This window comes from Schistocerca gregaria, chromosome 5, assembly GCF_023897955.1.
Source record: "Schistocerca gregaria isolate iqSchGreg1 chromosome 5, iqSchGreg1.2, whole genome shotgun sequence".
Lineage (NCBI taxonomy): Eukaryota > Metazoa > Arthropoda > Insecta > Orthoptera > Acrididae > Schistocerca > Schistocerca gregaria.
Genome location: NC_064924.1, coordinates 47,600,501 through 47,625,307, shown reverse-complemented (window position 1 = coordinate 47,625,307; position 24,807 = coordinate 47,600,501). Strand labels below are relative to the sequence as shown.

At 39.7% G+C, this 24,807-nt stretch overlaps 1 protein-coding gene across 2 annotated transcripts in view; it reads left to right on the top strand.

Moving 5' to 3' along the window:
* Positions 1-484: 484 nt before the first annotated feature.
* The window catches only part of LOC126273464 (WW domain-containing oxidoreductase), a 153,015-nt gene continuing 128,692 nt past the window's right edge, over positions 485-24,807 (top strand). Inside the window, exons 1-2 of one of the 2 annotated variants that reach the window (XR_007549325.1) lie at positions 485-672; positions 23,288-23,352. Coding sequence is in view for 1 of the 2 variants with exons in the window: in XM_049977024.1 (XP_049832981.1) it covers positions 578-672; positions 23,288-23,352 (160 nt within the window). In the remaining variant the exon portion in view is untranslated. The remainder of the gene's footprint in view (positions 673-23,287; positions 23,353-24,807) is intronic. The other variant, XM_049977024.1, reaches the window with a different exon arrangement.

Here is a 24,807-nt window from a genome sequence, read left to right as displayed (position 1 = left end):
CGAGTTTCTAACAGCGTTATTAGTCTTACTGTGTTCAACCTGTAACATAATTCTTAGTGGGTAGATTATAAAAGCATTCAAAATTTTTAAATTTGGTCATTAACTCTATATAATACTGATTGTAAAAATTTTAGTTGCTCTGGGAAACCGTTTGATAGGCAACCAGCGACTGGGATGGGGCCATGAACCGCCTTATCCGTTTAGTCATATAGACTGTTTATCAATAGTATTGTCATTCAATACCAAAAGATATTTTGGATGCTAACTTCATGTGCTTCACACAGTGTTTGAACTAAAACTAAGAGTATTTCTGAAGCGACCAATACACGAGCTTTCGTACAATGCGCCACAGCCAAGTAGAGATCGTCTGTGTAAGCCTAGTGTTATCCGCTGCCACCTAGTGGTCAATCGGGATAAGTTTAGTCTTATATGACGGGACGATAGATGGCAGGAGAATAGCAACTTCATGAAGTAGCGTTTCATCCATGTTTACAACTCGTTCCGTTGCCTAGGAAACGAGTGTTCATATCGATAAATACCGCTACTTGTCACATGTTCCGAAGTTTATGTTACGAGTATGGCTGCTGTTCTGCCAGATTCTGATAGCGAAGACGAATTACCGCCGGGATGGGAAGAAAGAACCACGGTTGACGGCAGTGTTTACTATGTGAAGTATGTCGAACTACGATCCACTTGCAGCAAAATACTTTAAAGAGTTTGACGTGTCGAAAATTTTGACAAACTAGTTTGTAATGTGACTTCTGATGTAATGTGTACGATTATCGCATCATTCGTAACTTTGGCACGCAAAGCATGTATCAACTGCATCTTCTGATACGATTCATAAGCTGTTACTCTCTTTCTCAAATAACACTTTAAAATAATCCGTGAAGCCCCATAGGAATATGTTTTATACACGTCGTAGAAGATCAACTCCGATGATAAGTAGCAGAAAGAGTGGAAATAGATGTTTTAGCGAAGTAAAAGTATTAGTTCCATTATCAGTACCAGGTCGACAGAAGCGTCCGATTCCACGCGTCGGTAACAAATTTGTGTAGATCCTATACGTACTATAAAATTGGCTTTCTGGTGACAATGAGAGTTATCTATCACAAAACTATTTCAATATTAAAGGAAAGAGAAGCATATTAATCAATGATGCCGTCTAATTTCCGTTATGCCCTTGCGTTCACTTCAAATTCCTGTATTCGGATATTATCTTGGTGATCTTTCTTTCCCTAAAATTAATTCAGATAAATGCTGTGAGCTATTTAGGCCCACCTGGGTAAGTGCGCTATCTCGTGTTATATTACTGTCAACAGAGAGAGATAATTAATTTTTATGTATGGGTGAGATCTCCCATTCCAATATTTATGTGTAACACACTGTCCTGCTGTATTGTTTGGTAGCAGTAGTAGTAGCAGCTGTAGCTGTTATTCACGCAGTTTCTTCTTACAATGATAACTTATTTCTTAAGTGTAGTTCAGTTTGGCTCTTGTCCCACAATCACAGGTAAAGCTGATGGTGTAGCAGTTAATCTACATAATAAACTGATAGATTTATCCACATAGGCCAGCTAAAATTTCCAACTCATTAAAAACGCCATTCTTTTTTTCTGTGCCAGCAGATCTGGTATTTTATCTGTGGTTACAATGTTCCTGTCATCAGCACAGACTTTTTTCTTTGTATGTGATATTCTGCAGAAAGTCATTATTGTACATGAATAATATTGGTTCTAAAGTGCTGCCCTGTAAAAATTCGTATATTGTTATATTTTGGATATGAAAAATGTTTTTAAAGTAAAATATTCCCTTTGTTGGGCTTGTATCATTTTTGCATCTTGGTAGTCACTCCTCAAATGTGCCTGTCTTATTCACCAGTTTCTCAAATGTGTGGCTACATCCCCTCCTTTTCTACTTTTAGATTTAGTCTGTTCTGACGCCACCACAGCATTATAAGATGCTAGAAGGAAGGAAGCTTAAAGCAGTTGGCAATGAAGTCATTAATGATGGAATAAAATTCACTTTTCTCTCAAGTTTCCTATGGCTGGACATTCAAATGGATGACTATCTAACCTACATAATATTTTATCGAGAAGGAAGCTGTCATGATATTTTTGGTAGGAAATTGCATTGTCTTAGGAAAGATGTGATAGTGTTCGGTTATCCTACACGTTGCAGTACTGCAAAAATTAATTCATCTTGGCAGAAGACTGCAGAAAACAAACAGTTGCCAGCTGTGACTGATAGAGGAACTGCTGCATTCCTCTAGGATGAAACAGAATTTGATAACAATAAATCAATGGTAAGTATAATAATGTAATCGGGCAATAGAGTAAAGGATTATTTGCAGCAAACAAAAAGAATGTCAGTGATGAAGTTGACTGGATATGTAACTGACATTGTAATAATACATGTCAACCACAGATGCAGATGATAGGAAAACTGAAGTGTATCATAATATGGGATACTTACAAAATAAAAACAGGAAAATGTAGATGCTGCACGCAAAACAATGAACAATCATGTTAAAAGCACAAAGGTAAGGGATGAAAAAGAGAATTGGGGAATGGAAGCCCAAAATACACAATGGGAGAGACTTTAGGTTCATTTGAGCAGTTGCCAGCAGGCTCGTGCGCATGCACAGAGCTGAATTTGTGTATGAGCAATGCCTTCTCCTGCTTCTGGCTACTTGAAGCGTTGCCGTATGAGCAGTAGCAGCAAGTAACCAGATGCTACCTGGAAAATTTTTTCTGGCGCATCCAAGCTGCCAGATTCAGCATGTGCAGAGCGAGCTGAGCTATAGTGGGGGGAGGGTCCTTCTCCATGTGATCTATGTATATGTTTCGTGATATTGCTGGTCTCTTCGCTTACAGCTCCCACGTCAAATGAAAACAAAACAGATTTCTGTGGCTAGGAGCCATCAAGAGAATTAATATACATTCTCATATACATAAAAGACCAAAATAAGTTAGTAGTTTCAATTTTCTGATTTTATATTATTTCCACGTTATTAGAAATCAACCGTTAATGTCTATTTCTGTCAGTTTTGTAGAGAAATTTGCTTCTATTAATTTTTTTTCCACTGAGGCAGTTAGTTTATCTGAAACAAAGTGTTTCATTTCGCACTATTGGTTACTTTCAACTTTGTTCAATTTCAAATGCAAATTTCCATTTTCTGGGTTGAATGACATTATACCATAATAAAGACCAAACCTGAGAATACAGTACTGGACTTCCAAGAAAATTGGTATCACGAAAACCATACATAAAAGCTGAATGTCAGGTACTTCACAGAGAATCTGGATATACAAATGTGCACTGTAACCTGAATTAAGCATTTTAGTATGGTTTACGAAATCCCGATACTCTTGGAGAAGTCTCTGAGGCCCTATTCCTTTTATGACACAGTAAGATGTCTTAATGCTATATATGTATAAACATATGTAAACATTGACTTCAAGTAGGCAAATTTGGTCAGTGGTTTTGAACTAGACATTTTGTTTCAAATATATTGACAGCTGCAGCAGAATTTTACAAATCTGCCTTCTGTGAAACAGTGTTTTTCGATCACAGGCACTCCTTTTGTACTTCGTCTAGACCTGAAGTTATTTCTTAATTTGTGTTCACATCTTAAATTTATAGAATGCCATTCTATGCTAAATTGTTGACTTCCAGCCACATGGCTTTATATATATTCCTAGAGTAGAATATAAACTGTCAGTTTTACAGTTTCTTTGCCTCACAGACAACCTTGTTAATTTTTTACACATTTTAAAATAGTCATGAAATTTATTGTCCTTTATTCTGATGTAAGCTACACAAGAAACATTTCTTTTTTAATTTTTTGGAAGAAATTTGTATTCTGTCATACTAGCTTTTTGCAGTGCTGTATAGATGTAAACCTGATTGGAAATGCTACATAACAATATTGCAAAGTACGAATTAAAACAAAATCTGTCAAAGTCACTACATAGCAAAATGTTATGGTACTTTGAGGTGTTGAGTATAGTTTTGAAATGAATAATACACTAGAACTGCTTCCTTATTCGCATTCCTTATCTGGGTAGAACTGATAAAACAATTGCTCCAGGTACAACTCCCTAGGTCCTCTCAACAACATGCCGCAGAGCTGCACATGGCCACGTGATGCCCCGCCATGCACGAAATTCCACACAGAAATACAACGAAAAGGGTACTACCAGAGCAAGCACCAAGAAGGGGCTGCCTACGTCATCGTAGCTGCGCATGCACAGTACAGCCCATTGTCTGGCAACTGCTCAAACAAACATTTTGTAGCTGCTAAGAAGTAATTTGGCCGATTAGTATAGGAGCAATGGGCAGGAAGATGGTACAGAAGATATAATTTTTAGATGTAAGAATTACTGGTGCTGGAAGTCTGGTGTCAAAGACATCATAAATATTCACAAAATATGTCATCAAAGAGAACCAATTTCATCTCAAGAGAACGAGGGACACTTGAGAAGCAATTGTAGCACTGTGATTGTAAAAGAACAAATTGAGTGTAAATAAGGAAACTTACATTGCATTTGTAGCTTTGAAGAAGGCTTTTGTTAAAATGCAATGGAATAAAATCTTTTTACTCTTAGGCTGTGTGGTGTCAACTAGGCCTATATGGATAAGAGGTTAATCATTTTCTTTATGTGAAGTCGAGTGGAGAAATTGGCACTGGTGAAATGGTAGAAGATATTAAAATCAGGAAATGTGTAAGGTTAGGTTACTCATTTTCATAACTGATTTATAATTTATATATTGCAGATTCAGTGAGAGAAGTAGAGGATTGTTTTGAGATGAGTGCTGTTTATTGTGGGCGGAAAATCAGCACAATATGGGTCATCAGTGAAATGTCAGTCATCACCAAAAGCAAGCAGGAATTGATTTAAGTGCTTAATGAAGTTGAATGTGTGCTAGGGCTCAAAACTAGATCTGGACCTGTTTCTGTACTGCTTCTAGGTTGCCAAAGTTTCATTTTCTCAAAGCCAATGGAATGATAGTTTTACATAACTAATGAGTGGCAAGAAAAAAAGAAATGTATTCATAGTACCGAAATTGTAATTTAATTGCAAGTTGATGAAGACAATGAATTTGTCACATAAAAAGCAGCTTTCCCTCAGATGGATGTTGTGGTGATAGTTTGGTCTGTAATGTGACCCAAGGTCTACATTGGCAAGTGGCACTTCAGATGGCTGCTGGCAAAGCAAATGAGCATGGTGTGACACAGATATGATCTTCATGAGTGAAGATCTCTTATAGATATTGAAGTGTTCCTACTCTCATGTAGTTTGAGCAATTAGTGAGATGTTTTCTGGAGCAGCAAATATTTTGTTGAAGAATTTGCATGTATCTTGTTCAGTTTGATGTGTTGTAACAGCCCATTACAAATTGTACAAGAAGCTGGTGTTACTTTTAACTTGTAATTTGCTTCAAAATAATTTGTGAAGCTTTTTACAATTGTTGATAAAAATTGTAGCAAATGGTGACAATGTTCTTACATAACTTCTGAATCTTCTGTCATCAGTGTGGTTGTCATAATTGTTTCATTGCAAATAATACACACTAGGCATTCATGAGGGAAGTATTCTTTCATGCATTGTAATAAATAACCGCAATCTTTCTTACACTGTTGAATATAACTTTTGACAATATGTCAATTCTGACACACTCTGAGTGGTACTACTTTTCGAAATATATTGGTATGTTTTATACAAACAAAATCATGGAAAAAAAATACATTTTAGTGCAAATTTTAATGATATCTTTCTGGAACAATTAAGGGAGAAAATTTCTAATTTACATATTAATTAAATTTAGTCTTTTAATACTAACATTTTCACAGGTTTTTGTTTAGATGGTCAATAATTTAACAGTTGTACACGAAATGTACAGTTTGAAAATGGAACCAATTTGTGTAAACTTTCCAGAATGATCTACAAAATCAGTTTTATGTAGAATAACATTAAGTTGACATCTAAAAGTATGTACATTTGTAGACTCATGTTTTAGTAAAATTAAGAATTACAAAGTTAGCAAAATTTATGAGGCATTTGTTGTATTTGCTACCTATAGATTGGGATGTACATCAATCCCAGTGTTTCTTGGTCTCCCACATTGCTTTCCTATGTAAATCTTTTAACTTTTATTTCGAAAAGTCCAGCACACATAGTACTTTAATTTTTCACATTTATTCACAAAAAACTGAGTCAAACAAATTGTGCTATCATTAAGCCAGGATTGAGTAAAATCTTAGCAAATGCTGATCCTGTCATGGGAGCTGCAGTCACTTGTATAACCTTTTAACAATGCAATTAGTACTAAATTATGCAATAAATTGGAGAGGAACATCAAAGTTGCAATGTGAATTGTCTTTGTTACTTGATGATTAGTACTGAGCCTAAGCCACACAACTATTCATTCCAGTTAAATGTATCTTGTAAATTAGTACAGGGTTGAAGTTCATTCACCTAACTGCATGCTGCATGTTATTGCATAGGTTAGGGGATGATTTGATAATGAGCTTAGGCTTGAAACAAATCATGAAGTAATAAAGGAAATTAGTATTGCAACTTTGACTGTTCTCAGCAACTTATAGCATAATTTGGTAAATCATACAGTTGTTGACATCATGCCTCTTGGAATCCTGGAAATTAGTAAATGAGATTAGTGTTCATTTCTTTATTAAAGTTACTATATTATCAGTTTTATAACAAATGATTTCACTACCAGATTCATGTTAAAATTTGCTTGACAGTTTAGACTAACACAATTAGGATGATGATTTTTTTTATCAACCCCCACTCCCCCCCCCCCCCCCCTTGATTTTCACAAAATTACCAAGCTTTACATGTGTGTCGTAATTTATTTCTTTTTTCTTTGGGCTTCCTCTCCCCAAGAAAATTAAAATATTGATTAGTGTAATTACCTTTCTAATGAATAAGTGTCTCCAAAATTCGATGTCACTATGTGAAAATTATATGAATTATGTTAACAATACAGTTTTTTATTTAACTCTATTATTATTTCGATGGAACTGAAAGATGACTTATGAAAAGAAGACAGTCACAACAAATTATGTACATCTCACACCCCTATAGGTTTTTAATTCAGCTATATCTTAAGCACTGCCCATTCACTTTGTTTACTACAGCAAATATTTTGCTAACTTTTGCATGTACAATTCTTGCCATTTTTCATGAATTCATAGCAGATTGTGCATTTATATTGACATGAGACTGATATTCCTTCACCTCTTGCTACAAAGCAAGTCATCTGGCTGCTGCTTTCTCATTAGCTATATAGAAGCAGCAGCTGGCACGTCCTGTGCTGTGCCTGTCATATCTCACAGTAAGTGCTGAATACATTGATGTGCAAAAAATGTAAATACAGCACTTACCCCATTAAAATTTTACCATGTGCTAGCTCTGATAGCTATAAAATGCACATAAACAATCAGAAAACTTAGCTAATCATGTGAATTTTTCTGCATCTGAAGTTGAACAGATAAGGAAGAAAGATGCAAGAAAGACATAGAAGAAAATGCGCAAGAGAAAAGGGCTTTGCTTCTATAGAAACATTGGTTAATAGGCAGGAAAAGATTCATGGTAGGGTATATTTTGGGACACAGTCCTGTATTGGTGGGAAACATGGACAGTGCAGAAGACAGAAATTTAACAATTGCAAGCTGTGGTAAATACTGTGTTATTGTAGACTGTTGAAGTGAAAAAAATCTTGTTAGAAGTCACCAAATATAAGGCAGATTGTAAATTACGAGACCAGCAGAAGTCGTGCTAAAATGAAGAGAATTGATGGCACATGAGAAGAATGGGAAATTGTAGCAAATTAATCTTAATATTAATGATCATAGTAACTACTACTTTGGAAACTGAATTGTGCTACTCTCAAGACATTATATTTGTACTGGTAAGATCTGATCACAATGAGGATAGATAAACATTTCGAATTGGCAGCACTGAACTGTCATAGCTACACATCGATAAAAATTTAGGCATCCTGTGCACGTGCCACTATACTTGTGATGTTGTGAACACTCTCTTTCTTTCTTCCTTCCTTCCTTTCTTATTAGATGAAGTTCTGGAAAGAGTCTGACCTCATAAAAATATAATAATACGTATTTATTTCATTTATCTACCCTAGACAATAAATACTGTATGGATGTTGTCCAAATGTAAAAGTATGTGAGAATTCAAGTGAAACTATTCAAAAGGAAAATAAACATATATGTAAAGTAGTGTGAACCAAATAAGTCAGTCTCATACAATACACAGTAATACAACTCTGTATACATTTATGTTTATGTTCCTTCCCACATCAACCATGGACCTTGCGTCAGTGATACAGATAGCCATACTGCAGGTGCAACCACAACAGATGGGTATCTGTTGAGAGGCCAGACAAATGTGTTGTTCCTGAAGAGGGGCAGCAGCCTTTTCAGTAGTTGCAGGGGCAACAGTCTGGATGAATGACTGATCTGGCCTTGTAACACTAACCAAAATGGCCTTGCTGTGCTGGTACTGCAGATGGCTGAAAGCAAGGGGAAACTACAGCCATAATTTTTCCCGATGGCATGCAGTTTTATTGCATGGTTAAATGATGATGTCGTCCTCTTGGGTAAAATATTCCGGAGGTAAAATAGTCCCCCATTTGATTTCCGGGCGGGGACTACTCAGGAGGACGTTGTTATCAGGAGAAAGAAAACTGGTGTTCTACGGATCCCTTAATCGGGCAGGTAGGTTAGAAAATTTAAAAAGGGAAATGGATAGGTTTAATTTAGATATAATGGGATTTAGTGAAGTTCAGTGGCAGGAGGAATAAGACTTCTGGTCAGGTGATTACAGGGTTATAAATACAAAATTAAATAGGGGTAATGCAGGAGTAGGTTTAATAATGAATAGGAAAATTGGAATGTGGGTAAGCTAATACAAACAGCATAGTGAACGCATAATTGTAGCCAAGATAGATACGAAGCCCACACTTACCACAGTAGTACAAGTTTATATGCCAACTAGCTCAGCAGATGACGAAGAGATTGATGAAATGTATGATGAGATAAAATAAATTATTCAGATAGTGAAGGAAGACGAAAATTTAATAGTCATAGGTGACTGGAACTCAATAGTAGGAAGAGGAAGAGAAGGAAATGTAGTAGGTGAATATGGAATGGGAGTAAGGAATGAAAGAGGAAGCCGCGTTGTAGAATTTTGCACAGAGCGTAACTTCTTCCCTATGACTTAGAAAACTTTTGACGATGTTGACTGGAATAGGGCCTACTGTCTTTCAAATTCTGAAGGTGGCAGTGGTAACATACAGGGAGCAAAAGGCTATTTACAATTTGTACGGAAACCAGATTGCAGTTATAAGAGTTGATTGGCATGAAAGGGAAGCAGTGGTTGGGAAGGGAGGGAGACAGGGTTGTAGCCTATCCCCAATGTTATTCAATCTGTATATTGAGCAAGCAGTAAAGGAAACAAAACCAAAATTCGGAGTAGGAATTCAAATCCATGGAGAAGAATTAAAAACTTTGAGGTTTGCAATGACATTGTAATTCTGTCAGAGACAGCAAAGGACCTGGAAGGACAGGTGAATGGAATGGACAGTGTCTTGAAAGGAGGATATAAGATGAACATCAACAAAAGCAAAACGAGGATAATGGAATGTAGTTGAATTAAATCGAGTGGTGCTGAGGGAATTAGATTAGGAAATGAGACACTCAAAGCAGTAAAGGAGTTTTGCTATTTGGGGAGCAAAATAACTGATGATGGTCGAAGCAGAGAGGATATAAAATGTAGACTGTCAATGGCAAGGAATGTGATTCTGAAGAAGAGAAATTTGTTAACATGGAGTGTAAATTTTTTAGTGTCAGGAAGTCGTTTCTGAAAGTATTTGTATGGAGTGTAGCCATGTATGGAAGTAAAATGTGGACAATGAATAATTTAGACAAAAAGAGAATAGAAGCTTTCGAAATGTGGTGCTACAGAAGAATGCTGAAGATTAGATGGGTAGATCACATAACTAATGAGGAAGTATTGAATAGGATTGGGGAGTAGAGAAGTTTGTGGCACAACTTGACCAACAGAAGGCATCAAGGGATCACCAATTTAGTATTGGAGGACAGCGTGGAGGGTAAAAAACGTAGAGAGAGACCGAAAGATGAATACACTAAGCAGATTCAGAAGGATGTAGGTTGCAGTAGGTACTGGGAGATGAAGAAGCTTGCACAGGATAGAGTAGCATGGAGAGCTGCATCAAACCAGTCTCTGGGCTGAAGACCAGAACAAACAACACATTTATGCTGTTATAAATTCATAGTCTGTTTTTCACACACCTGTACTTTTGTCCTCCAAAAACAGTAAGTCCTTATATACAGTAGAATGACTCGGTAAAGATTTTACATTGGAACCATCAGCTCATTAGATACAAGGTAATGAAAAGTTTTATGTGATAAATATATAGGTGTTGAGGATGAAATTAGTGATAACTTCCTAAACATGTTGAATCCTTCTGCCATGGCACAAATGGTAAATACGAATTCTACGGTATCACTAAATTTCAGCAGACACCAGGCTCTTACAAATATCAACAGAGCAAATTGTAAAGTATTTACCAAAGATTTTGCCCGCCCCTGATCATTACTGTCAGATACAAATCTAAAGACAGGCTTGGTAAAACTCTCCTAACTTGAGGCCTACAAAAGGACTTCCTCTGAACATACAATTCACACTTTTTGTAGGGAATTGGCAAATCAAACTTGGGATAAAGTGTGTACGGAAAGCAATATAGATCCCATGTTCTCTTTTCCAAAAGAAGCCATTTCAATAGCAACAGCTAAGAAAAACATAAGGGGCAACCAAATTTCTGTTCAAATGCCGTACAAACCAGAATTGGTATGCCAATCAGGCAAAATCAACATGAGCATTGAGGTAATCATCCCACTGAAGAACTCATTTGAAGGTAACTGTTTCGTAAAACACCATGTCCTGCTGCATGGAGAAGTCTGCAGCCACTTGCTGTACATCTTCATCCAACACGAGTCCTCGACCTTTCGAGCCCTTTTTGAATTGGTCAAGGCAAGATAATCACAAAGGGAGAAATCGGGACTATAGGGCAGATGCTAGTGCGTCTCCCACTTGCGCTGGCGTAACTTATGCGTTATGGCATGTGCGATATGGGGACACGCATTACCACAAAGTAGCAGCACCCCTCGGTACACCATTCTGCAACAATGATTTTAGACCACTGTGCTGCTCCATATACATTCTTCATTCTGTGACACATATGTATCAGTATTGGTCCTGATCGGACGCATTTGGTGATAATGTCACTGTAGCTCATGTTTCTGCATTTACCGCATGTACGTCGGAAAGACACAACAAATGCCACCTTAATCCCTTGCCTGCATGTCAGTGCTTATATACCCGCGTCAGATTTATGCCAAATTGCACTTATGCTGCACAGGTACAAACTGGTATACAGCAGGGTACTAGATGCTGCAATAAAATTATATAGGATGTCATAAAACATGAAACAAGAAAAGGCAGACATATGTGTAATACCTTACAGATCAAAGATTGGAGTAGAGTAATACAAAATCCACAGAAACTAACAAATTTTTTAAATAAATGACTGTTGTACTGCTTTTACAGGGAACTTGCAACAAAATATTCTAAAAACACATCTAGCACCCATAATGAACTGCACAACAACCACAATATTGATGTTTCCCACAACAGAGCTTCAAGTCAGGAAGACAGTACAAAAAGGGGGGGAGGGGCGGTCAGCGGTCATATACAAGGTTCCAGTCACTGTTCTAAACATGTGCATATACAGTGTTAACGAACATCACGTGAGTCCTTTAGTTCAGTTATTTTTTCAGGTACCTAAAGCTCATGAATTAGTCCTTACTAAACCAAGATAATGCAGAGAGTATAGAAAGCTATAGACTAGTTTCACTATTCTCAGTGCTCTGAAAGATAATTGAATCAGTCATGAAAGATGGGCTAATGAGATACCTGAATAAATACAAACTTTGTAATTAAGCATAGTTTGGTTTCTGAATTAAGAGAAGTGCAATACCTGCAATTAGAGCTTTCAAACGTGGTACTTGAAGCTCTTAACAAAGCTGACTGTGTCACAGACTTTCTTAGACTTGACACTACTGACAATAAAATACTGCTCAACACACCAAAACCACTAGGTGCAAGAAGATTAGCAAATTATCTGGATGGTAATAATTGGCAAAAAGTCGAGATAGTTCACACTTCTCTTTGTGATATTTTTTTAGTAAACAATTGTCGGTCAAGAAACATAAATCTTCCTGAGAGTAGTACACTGGATCCAATTCCATTCTTATTATAATAGACGGGGGGAGAATTCTAGTATCTGTTGACAGCATTATCATAGTCACTGATAAAATGCAAGAGCTCATAATAGGGAAGGAAAATGAAACCCTAGAGAATGTTTACAAATTGGGCTATACGTAATAGGCTAACATTCAACATAAAGAAAACATTGGCATGGACTTCAGCATAAAGAAGGAAAACAACTTGACACATAAAGCATAGATGACAAACATATAGAGATTGTGTAACAAACATAAAAACAAAATTTTAATCCCTCGGGGGGCTCACCACTCTTTGGCGAGTCCATGCTTGGCTGCCACGATGCCCCAGCCATTGCTGCGCCTTTTCCCTTGTGTGTTGCATGTCTATCCTCCTGTTATTCTTTTTCCCCTCATTTGGGGAACATGTCTGGGGTATTTTTGGGAATGTGTTCTTAATTTTCAGTAGCCTTACATCAGAATAATCTCTCCAATGTTTTTTTTTTTCTTTCTTTCTTTTTTCCCTCATTTCCTCCTCCTATCCTTCCTCTGCCATATCATTTGAGGTCCCTGTTTGTTTCTTCTACCTCCCTGTGTGCTCCTGAAGGCTTGCTCACACATCTAATGCGTAAAAGGTGACTGGGTAATGCATAATTCCCGGGACCAGGTCGACAGGTAGCATTTTCATGTAACCCCTGGTGCAGGCCAGGTCCAGGAAGGGGTGACAGCCTGAGCTGTTACCTTCCAAAATTGCCAGTTGATCCCTCTGTCAGGAGTTCAGGAGGTGTGAACAATCACCTAAAGCAGGTGAGCCCCCCCCTCCCCCAAGTTGGAAGGAGTGTGCCATCGGAGACACTAACAATCATGGGGAATTTTCTCAATATGAGCCAATCACCAACTCAGTCTACGTTTACTAAACACAAGTGGAATGAGGCTAAAGATTCCAAGACTCCCACTTGCAACTTGACTCCTTGTGGTATTGCGAACTGAAGGTCAGTCTTTGCTATGGTTAATCCATTTATTATTCAGTTGCCAGCTGTGTGAAATACTGCTCTCATTTATGCAGTAGCACTTTACTTTTGGAAACTAATTGTGATTATCACACACAACAACTGGGTGCAGTTCCACTCCTCCACAGCTATCCTGTTCGTGTCGAGGCCCATCGAACACTGAATTCTTCATGTGGTGTTATTTACACTAGGCTGCTTGCTGGTCTGAATGAGGAAGCAATCCAGATTCATGCCTTTGACCAGGCCATGACTGCAGTTCTTTGGGTAGTAAAAAAGGTTGATGCATCCTTCGTGCCTACATGCATTCTTTTTCTGGCATTTGACAGAGTTGTGCTTCCATCAGAGATCAAAGCAGGCTATGGAGTCATCAAGACCAAACTGTACATTCCGAACCCAATTCTCTGGTACCAATGTCAACATTAGAACCACATTCAAATGTCCTGTTGAAACCCGGCCAAATGTGCTACTTGTGGTAGGGGATGCCCACGAGGGCAATCGACCACCTTCTCCTTCCCGCTCCACCAATTACAATGACGACCATGCAGCCTCATTCCAAGAATTTCCCATGAATGGAAAAGTGCCTTATCCTGTTGCTCACAAGGTGCTGGTTACTCAGAAGCCATGCATTTTACCGTACTTACAGTACTGTTCTTGTTACACCTAGCTCCACGAAGGACACGGTCACACAGACTTGCGACCTCAAATTCAGCACCATGGTTGTAAAATCACCCATTGTCACTGTAGCATCCCCATATTCTCCTCTGACTGTGCACCAACTCACCAAATTTTCACTTCCGGCAGTGAAATCACCTGCTACACATCCGACCTACAGCCAACAGACATCTGAGTCTTCAGCTGCCAACTGCAAAAACAAAACAAACGGTCTTCTCCTTCGCCAAATCGTAGATCCTCTTTGACAATGTCCTCCTGTTATACCCTCACCTGGCCTATCTGCGTTTGGGCAGTGCACACTGCCAACTGTTTCTATGCCCTGGAATCTGCTGCCCAACCCTGTGAGAGAGCTGACACCTCTGTAGAGCTCATGGAGAAGGATCCTTTAGCCTCTGCACCCTGTAGCACTGAGTCTTTGAAGTCTGCCACTCGGCAGCTGCTGAGGTGACAACTCTTCATTTTATTGCTGTCCCCCCTCGAGTGTTCACAATTTTTGATCCAACAAGGATGAATTACTGCTGGTCTTGGAATCACAGCGTCCACTTGTTTTATGCCTGCAGGGAATAAAATTGCTCATCTGGGATGATGATCATAGTCGAACCATTTCACTGACCATCTGCCTACAAGCTGTTGCAGTCCACATTTACCTTCCTCACTTTACCTTTTCTCTTTGTACCATCTACATCTCTCCATCATCTGGTGTCACGAGGCTGGACTTCCTCCAGCTTATTGCACAACTCCCTCACTCCTTTCTGCTGCTCGGTGACTTTAATGCACACCGTCCCGTTTGGGTCTCTCCCAGGACCTGTCAGAGAGGTGCCCTCTTGGCTGACTTTCTACCTCATCTGCCTTAACACTTGAGCATGCACATTCCTTTCAGAATCCACCCACACCTATTTCCATTTGGACCTCTCGTTCTGCACTGCCCAGCTTGCCCATCATCTCAAGTGGTCCTTTCTCTCTAACACATACTCAAGCAATCATTTCCTGTGTGCTATCCGTTTGCTGACTCCTACCCCACCTATGAGCAGACCCAGTCGGCAGCTTTCTAAGATCAACTGGAGGCTTTACTCTTCGCTGGCACCTTCGACGAACATTTCCCCAGTTGTGATCCCCAAGTAAAATACCTTACAAAAATTGGTGTTATCACTGTAGAACCTTCCATTCCATGCACTTCACCTTTACCGTGCCATGTCCCGGTCCCTCGGTGGACTGAGGTGTGCTGCAATGCAATCAAGTGTGGAGATGTGCTCTTCATGTTTTTAACCAGCATCCTATAGTGACAAACAGCATTTGTTATAAACAGTTGCAAGCCCAATGTCGTTGCTTTCCTCAAGATAGTGAGAAAGCTTGCTGGGTTTCATTAACTATTTCTTTTAACAGTTCCACTCCCTCTTCAGTCATGTGGACCAACCTCCAACAGCTCTCTGGGGCCAAGGTCCATTTCCCAGTATCCTGCCTGACCGTAGCAGATGATGTCATAGTGGACTCTATTGCTATCTCCAACACCTTGGGCCACTTTTTTGCGGAGGTTTCGAGCTCCACGCACTGTCATCCTGCCTTCCTCTATTGGAAATGTGTGGAGGAAGCTTGGATGATAACTCTCACCTCTCAGAATTGTGAATGTTAAGCAACGCTGCATTTACTATGCGGGAGTTAGATCATGCTCTCACTTCCTCCCAAACTTCCACCCCAGAGCCGGATGGCGTTTACATTCAATTGTTGCATCACCTTTCTTTCATGGGTAAGCACTTTCTCCTTCATACGTACAATCATATCTGGGCAGATGGCACGTTTCCCAAATGCTCGCATGAAGCCACTGTCATACCCATACCTAAGCCTGGTAAGGACAAACACCTTCATTCTAGCTAGTCCCTCCTTTCTCTCATGAGCTGTGTTTGCAAGGTGATGGATCATATGATTAATGCCTGGCTGGTATGGTGACTTGAGTCTCTTAATCTACTAACCACTGCACAGTGTGGATTTTGAGTGTGCCATTCCGCTGTTGGCCATCTCATCACTTTATTAACCCATGTCATGAACAGTTTTCTGTGGAAATACCGGATTGTGGCAATGTTTTTTGATTTGGAGGAAACCTAAGACCTCTGTCAAAGGGCTGGCACCCTCCATAGTCTACAGGTGGGGCTTCCGAAGCCACCTACCCCATTTCCTTCAGGAATTGTTAAAAGACTGAGTTTTCAAGGTACGTATGAGTTCTGCCTTGTCGAACACCTTCACCCAGGAAAAGTGTGTGCCCCTCAAGATTATGTTTTGAGCACTGTTCTCTTTGCTATTGCTGCTAACCCTGTTATGGTCCATCTCCTGCTACGCATCTCCAGTTCCCTCTTCATTGACGATCTTGTGATCTCTTGCAGTTCTCCATGGCTTTCTCCGTGGGCAGTGTCTTCTGTGGTGTCTCGATGATCTTTGCTCGTTGAGCATTGGCAATGGCTTTTCCTTTTCCCCTGACAAAACCATTTATATGAATTTGTGGTGGCACAATGGGTTTCTCTCACGGTTTTTACTTCTTGGGCCTGTTGCTCTTCCATTCACTGAAACTACAAAATTCCTGGGGCTCGTGCATGATAGGAAACTTTCTTGGTTCTCCCATGTGTGTTATCCGACCGCCAGCTGTACACTGTCCCTCAGTGTCCTACGTGTCCTCAGCGATATTTCCTGGGGAGCAGATCGGACCACCCTCTTCCTTTTGTACTGATGCCTTGTCCTTTCAAAAATAGACTATGGAGGTTTCATTTATGCGCCTGCACATCCATCGATCCTACGCCATCTAAATATAGTCCACCATCATGGCATCTGTTTGGCCACTGGCACCTTTTACACTAATGCGGTTGTTGAGAGTCTGTAAGCAGAAGCTGCTAAACTACCGCTGTCATACCGATGTGATGTTCTCATGTTCTCCTCAGCAAATATGCATGCCTTTTGTCTGCGATGCCTGGCCATCCATTCTACACCACCTCCTTCGATGACTCCTTTGACTGCCAGTAGGGGGGGGGGGGGGGGGAGCTCTGTTACTTCCTGGAGTTCACTTCCAACTACTGCCCCAGCAGCTCAAATTCACACCACCACTTTCCTGATGGATGTGAGCCCTTCACCACCTTGGCTTTGTGCAGCGGCTCATGTTCGTCTTGGACTTCATTCGCTCCCTAAGGACACTACTCCAAATTATATCTATTGCCATAAGTTTCTTGTCCATCACATGGAACTTAGCGATAGTACCTTTGTGTACACTGATAGCTCTGAAACTGACTGACTGTGCCTTCATCATGGCCCCCGACTGTTTTCGGTATCAGCTTCCTTAACACAGCTTTGTATTTACAGCAGAACTCTTTGCCCTGTATCACGCCACGCAATACATCCAGCAACTCTCTTAGTGCCATTCAGAGCTTCTATGTGCTGTACTCAGTCCATCCCTTAGTGCAGCAGGTTCAACAAAACTTCCACTTGTTTCCTCCTGATGGAGCTACTGTGATGTTTATGTGGGTCCCTGGTCATGTCTGTCTGGCAGGAAACAAAGCTGCTGACACTGCTGCCAAGGCTGCAGCCCTCCTATGTCAGCCCACTAGTTCTTCCATTTCTTCCCACAATCTCAGTGTTGTTGACTGTGTGCAGGTGGTGTCCATTTGGCATCCCTTAATGGGAAGAAGCTCCTGGGAATTAAACCTCTCCCAACTGCTTGGCTGACCCCCTTTCTGTCCTCTTGCAATGAAGAGATCATTTTAGCTAGGTTGCATATTGGGCACTGTTGTTTTAGCCATTGCCATTTGTTAAGTGGTAATCCCCAATACTGTGTGCTCATTATCATCACCCTTTGATGTTTTTCTTGTTCCTGACTGAATGCTCTTTTTTTTTTAACCACTATTCTATGTTTGCCGTCTGAGTTATCGGCCGTTTTAGTGAATGACATACTGGCTGTCAACTGTGTATTACTTTTTATCCATCATAGCTATATGGTAAAGGACATTTAATCATTAGTTCAGGACCTCCGCTGTCTCAATGGTGTATTTTATGGACCTTTATCGAAGAGGAAGTCCTTGTTTTTAGCTGTCTTTCCTTCTGTCAATTGGGCTTAACATGTAATCGCTTTTTACTCCTTTTTCATCTTGGTGTTTCAAGGTTCTGATATGGACGCATATCACCTTAGTTGTTTTTTATAACCCCCCCTGCCAAAAAAATAAAAAATAAAAAAACAAACATAACATTTTTAAGAATGAATTTCACTGTCAGTTAATATGGAATGAACAAACAAAGTTACTAGCAAAAATAATGTCATCAGAATGTAATTCTCTGAGAATGTCATCAGTGTGTAACAGCCAATTGTTATTTATGTAGGTGTGGGATTCTTTTTTGAGGGTCAATGTCACAAAACATGGAAGGATTTTTCAAACTGCAGAAAAGACCATAATAATAATAATAATAATAATAACTGAAGTTAGCAGGCAGGCTTGTCGTAAAGAATTATTTAAGAATCTGAGTATTAGTGTGCATCTACTAATCTGTTGTGCATATGAAGGAAGACATAAATAAGTAAGTGATTCCACTAATAGTTCTGTACCTAATCAGAACAGGATCCCATTTGGACCCACATATACCAAGGAAAACTGAGCAAAAAACTTGAAATAATGTTTTGTATCATGGAATAAAATTATATGATAATTTTCCCTATAAGATTTGTTATAGACATCTGTTTAAAAAGGACCAAGAAGAGGACAGTTATGGCACCCTTTCATCTTACAATACTTGATCACAATGCATTTTTTTTTACTACAAAATAATCATGGCTTAGCTACATGTTTGTGGTCATGAAGTTACCAGCGCATGTTCATAGCGTGTGAGCAGTGATAGTGTAGAGAGACACAAAGGAAAACATGTTCAACTTCACTGGCTGCATCAAAAGCTGTGTTTTGTGTTGTGGCCTAGAGAGCTATGCCACTTAACATGCCCCAGATAGCAATAATAAATGAACTTTATTTACACTCATAAATGGAACACAACAAAACAGTCATTTGGACTCAAATCAACACTGCTTATTTCCTACCCACTGATAGTCACTGATGTACCTCTGAAGACATCATGACAAGGGTGATGTCAGTGCAACCATATCAGTGGAAAATGGTAGGGCTTGAGGACAGTCCAGAAGATAGGTCCCAATGAAGCAGAAGCTCATAGCTCGTCGGAGGTAGCGTGGCTACTGCAGAGAGATGGGCTCTATCGGCTGGGCCGAGGACGTGTCTGTCGTAATCCGGGAGTGTGACTGAATTGTGCACTAGCAAGCTATGGGTGCAGCTGATGTCGGGCCCAAAATGGAAATCTTAGAGAAGAGACAGACTAGGAATGTACCTTGGAATGGAGGCACCAGTGGCCAGTATGCTGAACTCGAATGACAAGTGGAGTGAAGATTTAAGCACAGCTTGTAGCAAAGACCTGAGTAGCTGGTGTGGAGAACTCAGGCGAGATGTATAGAACTTGGCTAGACATGGAGTGAAGGCTTTGGATGCGACTCAGAGCAAAGGCTGTTCTGGACAAAGGGAGCTCCGATTCACACAGGCAAAATGTGATCAGCACATTCCCAGAGCAACTCCCAATGTGAACTGGACCTGGTCAGCTAAGTGGCGTCCGTTTCAGCTGCCCAGTGGAAAAATTCCACTGTCGTGATTGGGAGGCACGTGATCTGTGGGAGAAGAATTGATGCCCACGATGACAGCGCTAATTGTAGGGCCTCTGGCAGTGAAAGTGTTGATATGTGTTACTGTGGTGGGTGCGGGAGGTGCAGTTGACAACAGAAGTGATGTACTTACGTTATGGTTGTACTGTTTATCCTGCATCTCCATAGTAGGCATTGCTAGCAGTCTGGAGGGGCAGCAGCCAGTAGTACAGACCTGTGTTGCATACTGGTGGATCCCAGGGGATATAATACCCCTTTTGCCTTAAAAAGAGGTGGAAAAGCCATCTCGAAGGTGAAGGGGCTACCAGTGGGAGAAGATGCCATGTGATCAGAGAAGATGCCATGTGATCAGTGGGGCAGAAGCACCATCAGCATGCTTTAGTGACCAATGAGGGGACAGTGCTTAATCAATGATGGAACCCAAGACATTCAGTATGGCATTGGTGTGGACAGCTCAAAAGGCTGTCATGTTTGGGGATCTGGAAATAACAGGCAGGCAGGGTGCTCATCGTTGAGGGAGGGAAACCGGCTGTCTGGAGGCTGTGACGGAGTCACAACCAGGAGTAGCCCAAGGTTTTACATTGCAGCTTCCAAGAATATCCCACCAAATGCCACTGGAAAATGACTCGACCAAGAGTGATATGGCAGAGGTGACAACATAGGGAAGGGAGAAGGAAGTGACGTAGAAAAAGTGACATTAATGTCGAGAAGGCTGGCAGTGGCAGTAGTGGCCAACAACTCGTAACCTGCCAGTGGTGTCTAGGAGCAATGGACAAAAAGGCATTTCCACAGGTGCCCAACTTGACACCGATGCAGCGACAGGGATGGCTACGAAGAAGCCTGGAGCAGGAAGGCTGGTTGCAGGTGGAAACATGGTGGTAGTGACAGTGGCTAGAGACTCATTTGAACCTGCAAACAGCATCAGGGACACCAGAGGAGAAAGCATCGCTTCAGGTCCCTACACGACACCTGTGCAGCAACAAGGATGGCTGCGGAGGAGCTGGTTGCTTCACACAACAGGCGGGCAGGGTGCTGGCAGAAGCTGATAGGCTCTACTGAAAGTGACGGACTGGTGGTGCTCGCTAGCTGTTGATGCACTGGTGGGATGTCAGCAGGTTGTTGATGGGCTTAGCTTGAAGTGGCAGCAGTCGCATCCTGTAATAGCAGCAACTGCACCGATATAATTAAAGACGGCGAGGCCATACTGAAATGGGACCTGATATTATGCTGAGAGCGAGAGAGAGAGAGAGAGAGAGAGAGAATTTTTGCAGCTGCCATAATCCTCCTGACCTTAGTCTCCATAAGCCCACTGGCCCCACACCTGCTATTCAACACTTTCCCGTTTCTCTGTACTGTCTCCTCCTCCGTATCCACACCTCCAAATCATGTTCAGTGTATGATTCACCACACCAGTTCTGATACTGTGTATCAAATGTCTAGCTCATGCACCTGTCGCCCCTCTCTTCCACATTTCTTGCCAGCACATCTCCTGCCTCTCTCAGGGCTGCTAGCTACCCATCCCCAACCCCTCTTCCTGCTTCCCACGTTTTTCTCCTTCTACCCATTGCTCTTGACACAATCCTAAAATACCTTCCTGGCTCTGTGTGTGTGTGTGTGTGTGTGTGTGTTTTGAGTTATCTTGTTCAAATTGTGTATAAACAAAAGAACGCTGTGTAACAGACCAACTTGAGGCAGTGGATTCAATAAAACTCTGACCTCATGTTTAAGAGAATGGAATTTACTCAGTTTAGTCATTCTGATGTAGGTTTTCTGTGGTTTTTTAAATAATTTCAGCCAAATGCCAAGATGGTCCATTCAGAAGCGCTATGGCCATCCAACTGTCATGTCCTCGTCTAGATATATTCTATGTATGTGTACATTTCAGCTAGTTATTTTCGTTGTTTTATGATGACAAATTCTATATCATTATCAGATGATACACGGATGAATAAATAAATATTTCCATTTCTTTCTATGTATATTCTCATCCTTGCTAAAAGCTAAATATTGTGCTAATAAAAAGAAAAGGAAAGTGCTCTTTTTGTAATTTAATCAGCTGTAACTGGGAAAATACTAGTAAATTGTCACCATTGAATAGAATTATCAAAACTGAAAAAATTTGGACTCTTAGTCCCATTGCTGGATGATCAAAACAGCTTTATGGAATGAAGTAATCAATGTTTGAAGATGTAAAATGAAATTATGTGTGATATAAGGCCACTTCACACTACAAACATTATAACTTTTAAGTATTGTTTAATAAGTGTTTTGAAGTGTTCTTCACTTTTTCTAAATAGTTGAGCTCCTAATTATTTGACCCCTTCACATACACCAAAGTATTTCCTCTGCAGCAGTGTGTGCAATGTATTGAAACTTCCTGACAGATTAAAATTGTGTGTCAGATTGGTACTTGAACCCAGAACCATGCCTTTCATGACTTACTGACTGAACTATCCAGGAATGAGTTGTGACCTGCTTTTACAGCTTGTCCTGCAAGTACCTCTCTTTTACTTTCTAGGCTTCTTAGATGCTCTCCAGCATACTTTTCTGGTTTAATATTATCGGTAATAAAAGAATTACCCCCTGGTTAGTGATTTTTTTTAATAAACTTTTTACTTGATAGCAAACTACATGGCATTTTCAAACTTTCTGCAAATTAAAACTGTGCTGAGGTATCATTCAAAAGATTAATTCTGGAAACAATCTCTAGGCTGTGCTAAGCCATTTCTTTGTGTTATCCTTTTTTCCGGGTTACTTGTCCAGTAAGATATGCATGGCAGCTTCTGTGAAGTCTGAAACTAATAGAACAGTATTGTCTCTGTAGCTGTTAAAACCAGCATGCTACCCAAATGTTTGGTGGTTCATTCTTATCTCACAGAACAACACTGTTGACAGTTTGTGTCTTTGTTCTGTATATAAGGTATTCCTCCCATATTCTCTCCACAATAATTAATTAAATTAATTAGTTAAATAAAATATTGAAAAATGGAAATTCAGTTCTTGTTCTCAATATGGGAGATCTTTGACCCCCCTCTCTCTCTCTCTGATATTGGCAATGTAAAGGTCTGTCTAATGTCCTTTACCTTGCAAAATCCTGTTTCTTCCCCTGTATGTTTTTAAACTTTTCAAACTGAAGAACTACTTTGGTGACATTATCAAATTGGTGTGACATATCATAAAGAGTTACAAAGAAGTGTTCAGTTTTGAGAGCTCAGTTTAATGAATGTAAGGTTATTGTAACTTCCCATTTGAAATTCTGTGGCTGACTTCAAATTCTCTGGTAGAATCCACCAACAGCTTTGAATGTAATTTCCAGGAATAATCTCAGAGACATCATTTCTGAGAAAGAATGCAAATACAGCATGCCTGACATGCAGAATATTGTATTAACTCATTTTATTAGCAATCTACTTTCCTGATAATGCTTATCACAAATAGGTGGAACATGTCTGGTTGAAAACAAAATAAATCTTCCATCTTCATTCTTACGTACATGATAAATATTGTGCACTTAAGATATTGTTGTTTTACTGTGTTTGGATTGGTTTTGAAATATATTTTTTTCATGCAGCCATGCAACAAAAGGAACACAATGGACACACCCAAGGACAGGAAAGAAGAAAGTTGTGTCAGGAGGTTAGTGTCTCTGTTTTCATCATGTTGTGGAAAAATGTGTTACAGTTGTCTTGTATTGTGCTAGTCAAGAAAGAATGTCATTTTCTTTATTGCTCTCTTCACTTACACTATGCTTACTGCAGGTTTTTTTTTCAGTTTTTACTCTTCCACATTTTTGTGTTAAGACATACAGGTATTCCATTATGATCCGTCGCCTTCTGCTTATGTAATATTCTTTATGCTTATCCTTTTAATCATAATAGCCTGAAATTGTTGTATTGATTTCTCTGCACATTCTTGACAGTACTTTATTGCTTGGAATCAGAAATTGGAGATATTTCTTTTTCGTAGGTCCCAAGGACGGATTTCGTTCTGAGTTTTACTTCAGTTATTACTTCTGGTATTCCTTAAGTGTTTGCATGGTTTAAAGTGTTTCTCAACTCTTCGGAATTATACATCTTACTTACCTACTTCACCACTGCCAAAAGCGAATCATTACAATGTTTCAGAAATGCACAATGTTTTCATCATGCTATATGTTGTCATGTTGTTGCAGCTTCTGAAACTCTTAACTATTTATTGCTCTTGTGAAGTAATGTGTTGTATTAAATGAACATCTTTATACAAAATAGTTCATTTTGTTTACATGGTGTGTATGATTGAAATACTGTGATAAGACTTGTTTTCCGTAATCTACAATTAACAATAATCAAGTGTAAACATGTGACAATAAATTGATTAACAGTTCTGATTACGTTGTTTGTGTACCTTGTACCTCAGTGTGATTAGTTCACCATTTATATAAAGGATGTAGCAAGTAGATACCTATATATCTCAGGCTGTTTATAGATGATGCAGTTCTGTATCACAATATATCATTAGAAATGTGTTACAAGATGCAGGAAGATCCCAATTTCATCAGTGCTTGGCACAAAAGGTTAGTTGCCGACCCTCAACAAATAAGTGTAATGTATTACATGTAAACAAACCTAAAGCCCAACATTTTTAGTTTATGCAATTGACATATAGTCTCTGAAATCAGTGACATTTGTCAAGTATTGGGTAGTATCTGTCCTGAGTCTTTTGAAGGGGAATATCTACACAAATGTAGCCATGGGGAGGGGCAGATGCCGAATTAGGATTTATTGGAAGAACCCGAAGGAAATGTAATTCACATATGATGGATGTTGCAGTCTGTGAGTGTTCAAGTGTTCTGTACTGGTCTGGGATGCTTAATAAGCTGGAGTAATGGAAGAAATAGACTTTTCAAGGATGAATTACATGTTTTGTAATGAGTTTGTTTAGTCAATACAAGAGTCTCAATAACATTCAATGAACTCCCTTGGAAAACACTTTCCACTTTCCTGTATGAGACACAGAACATTGCTTTCTCTTGTAATGACCATTATGGTGAAAGTAGAGAAATTTAGGTACATGCAAAAGGAAAACAAATACTTTCTGCTCCCTCAACACACA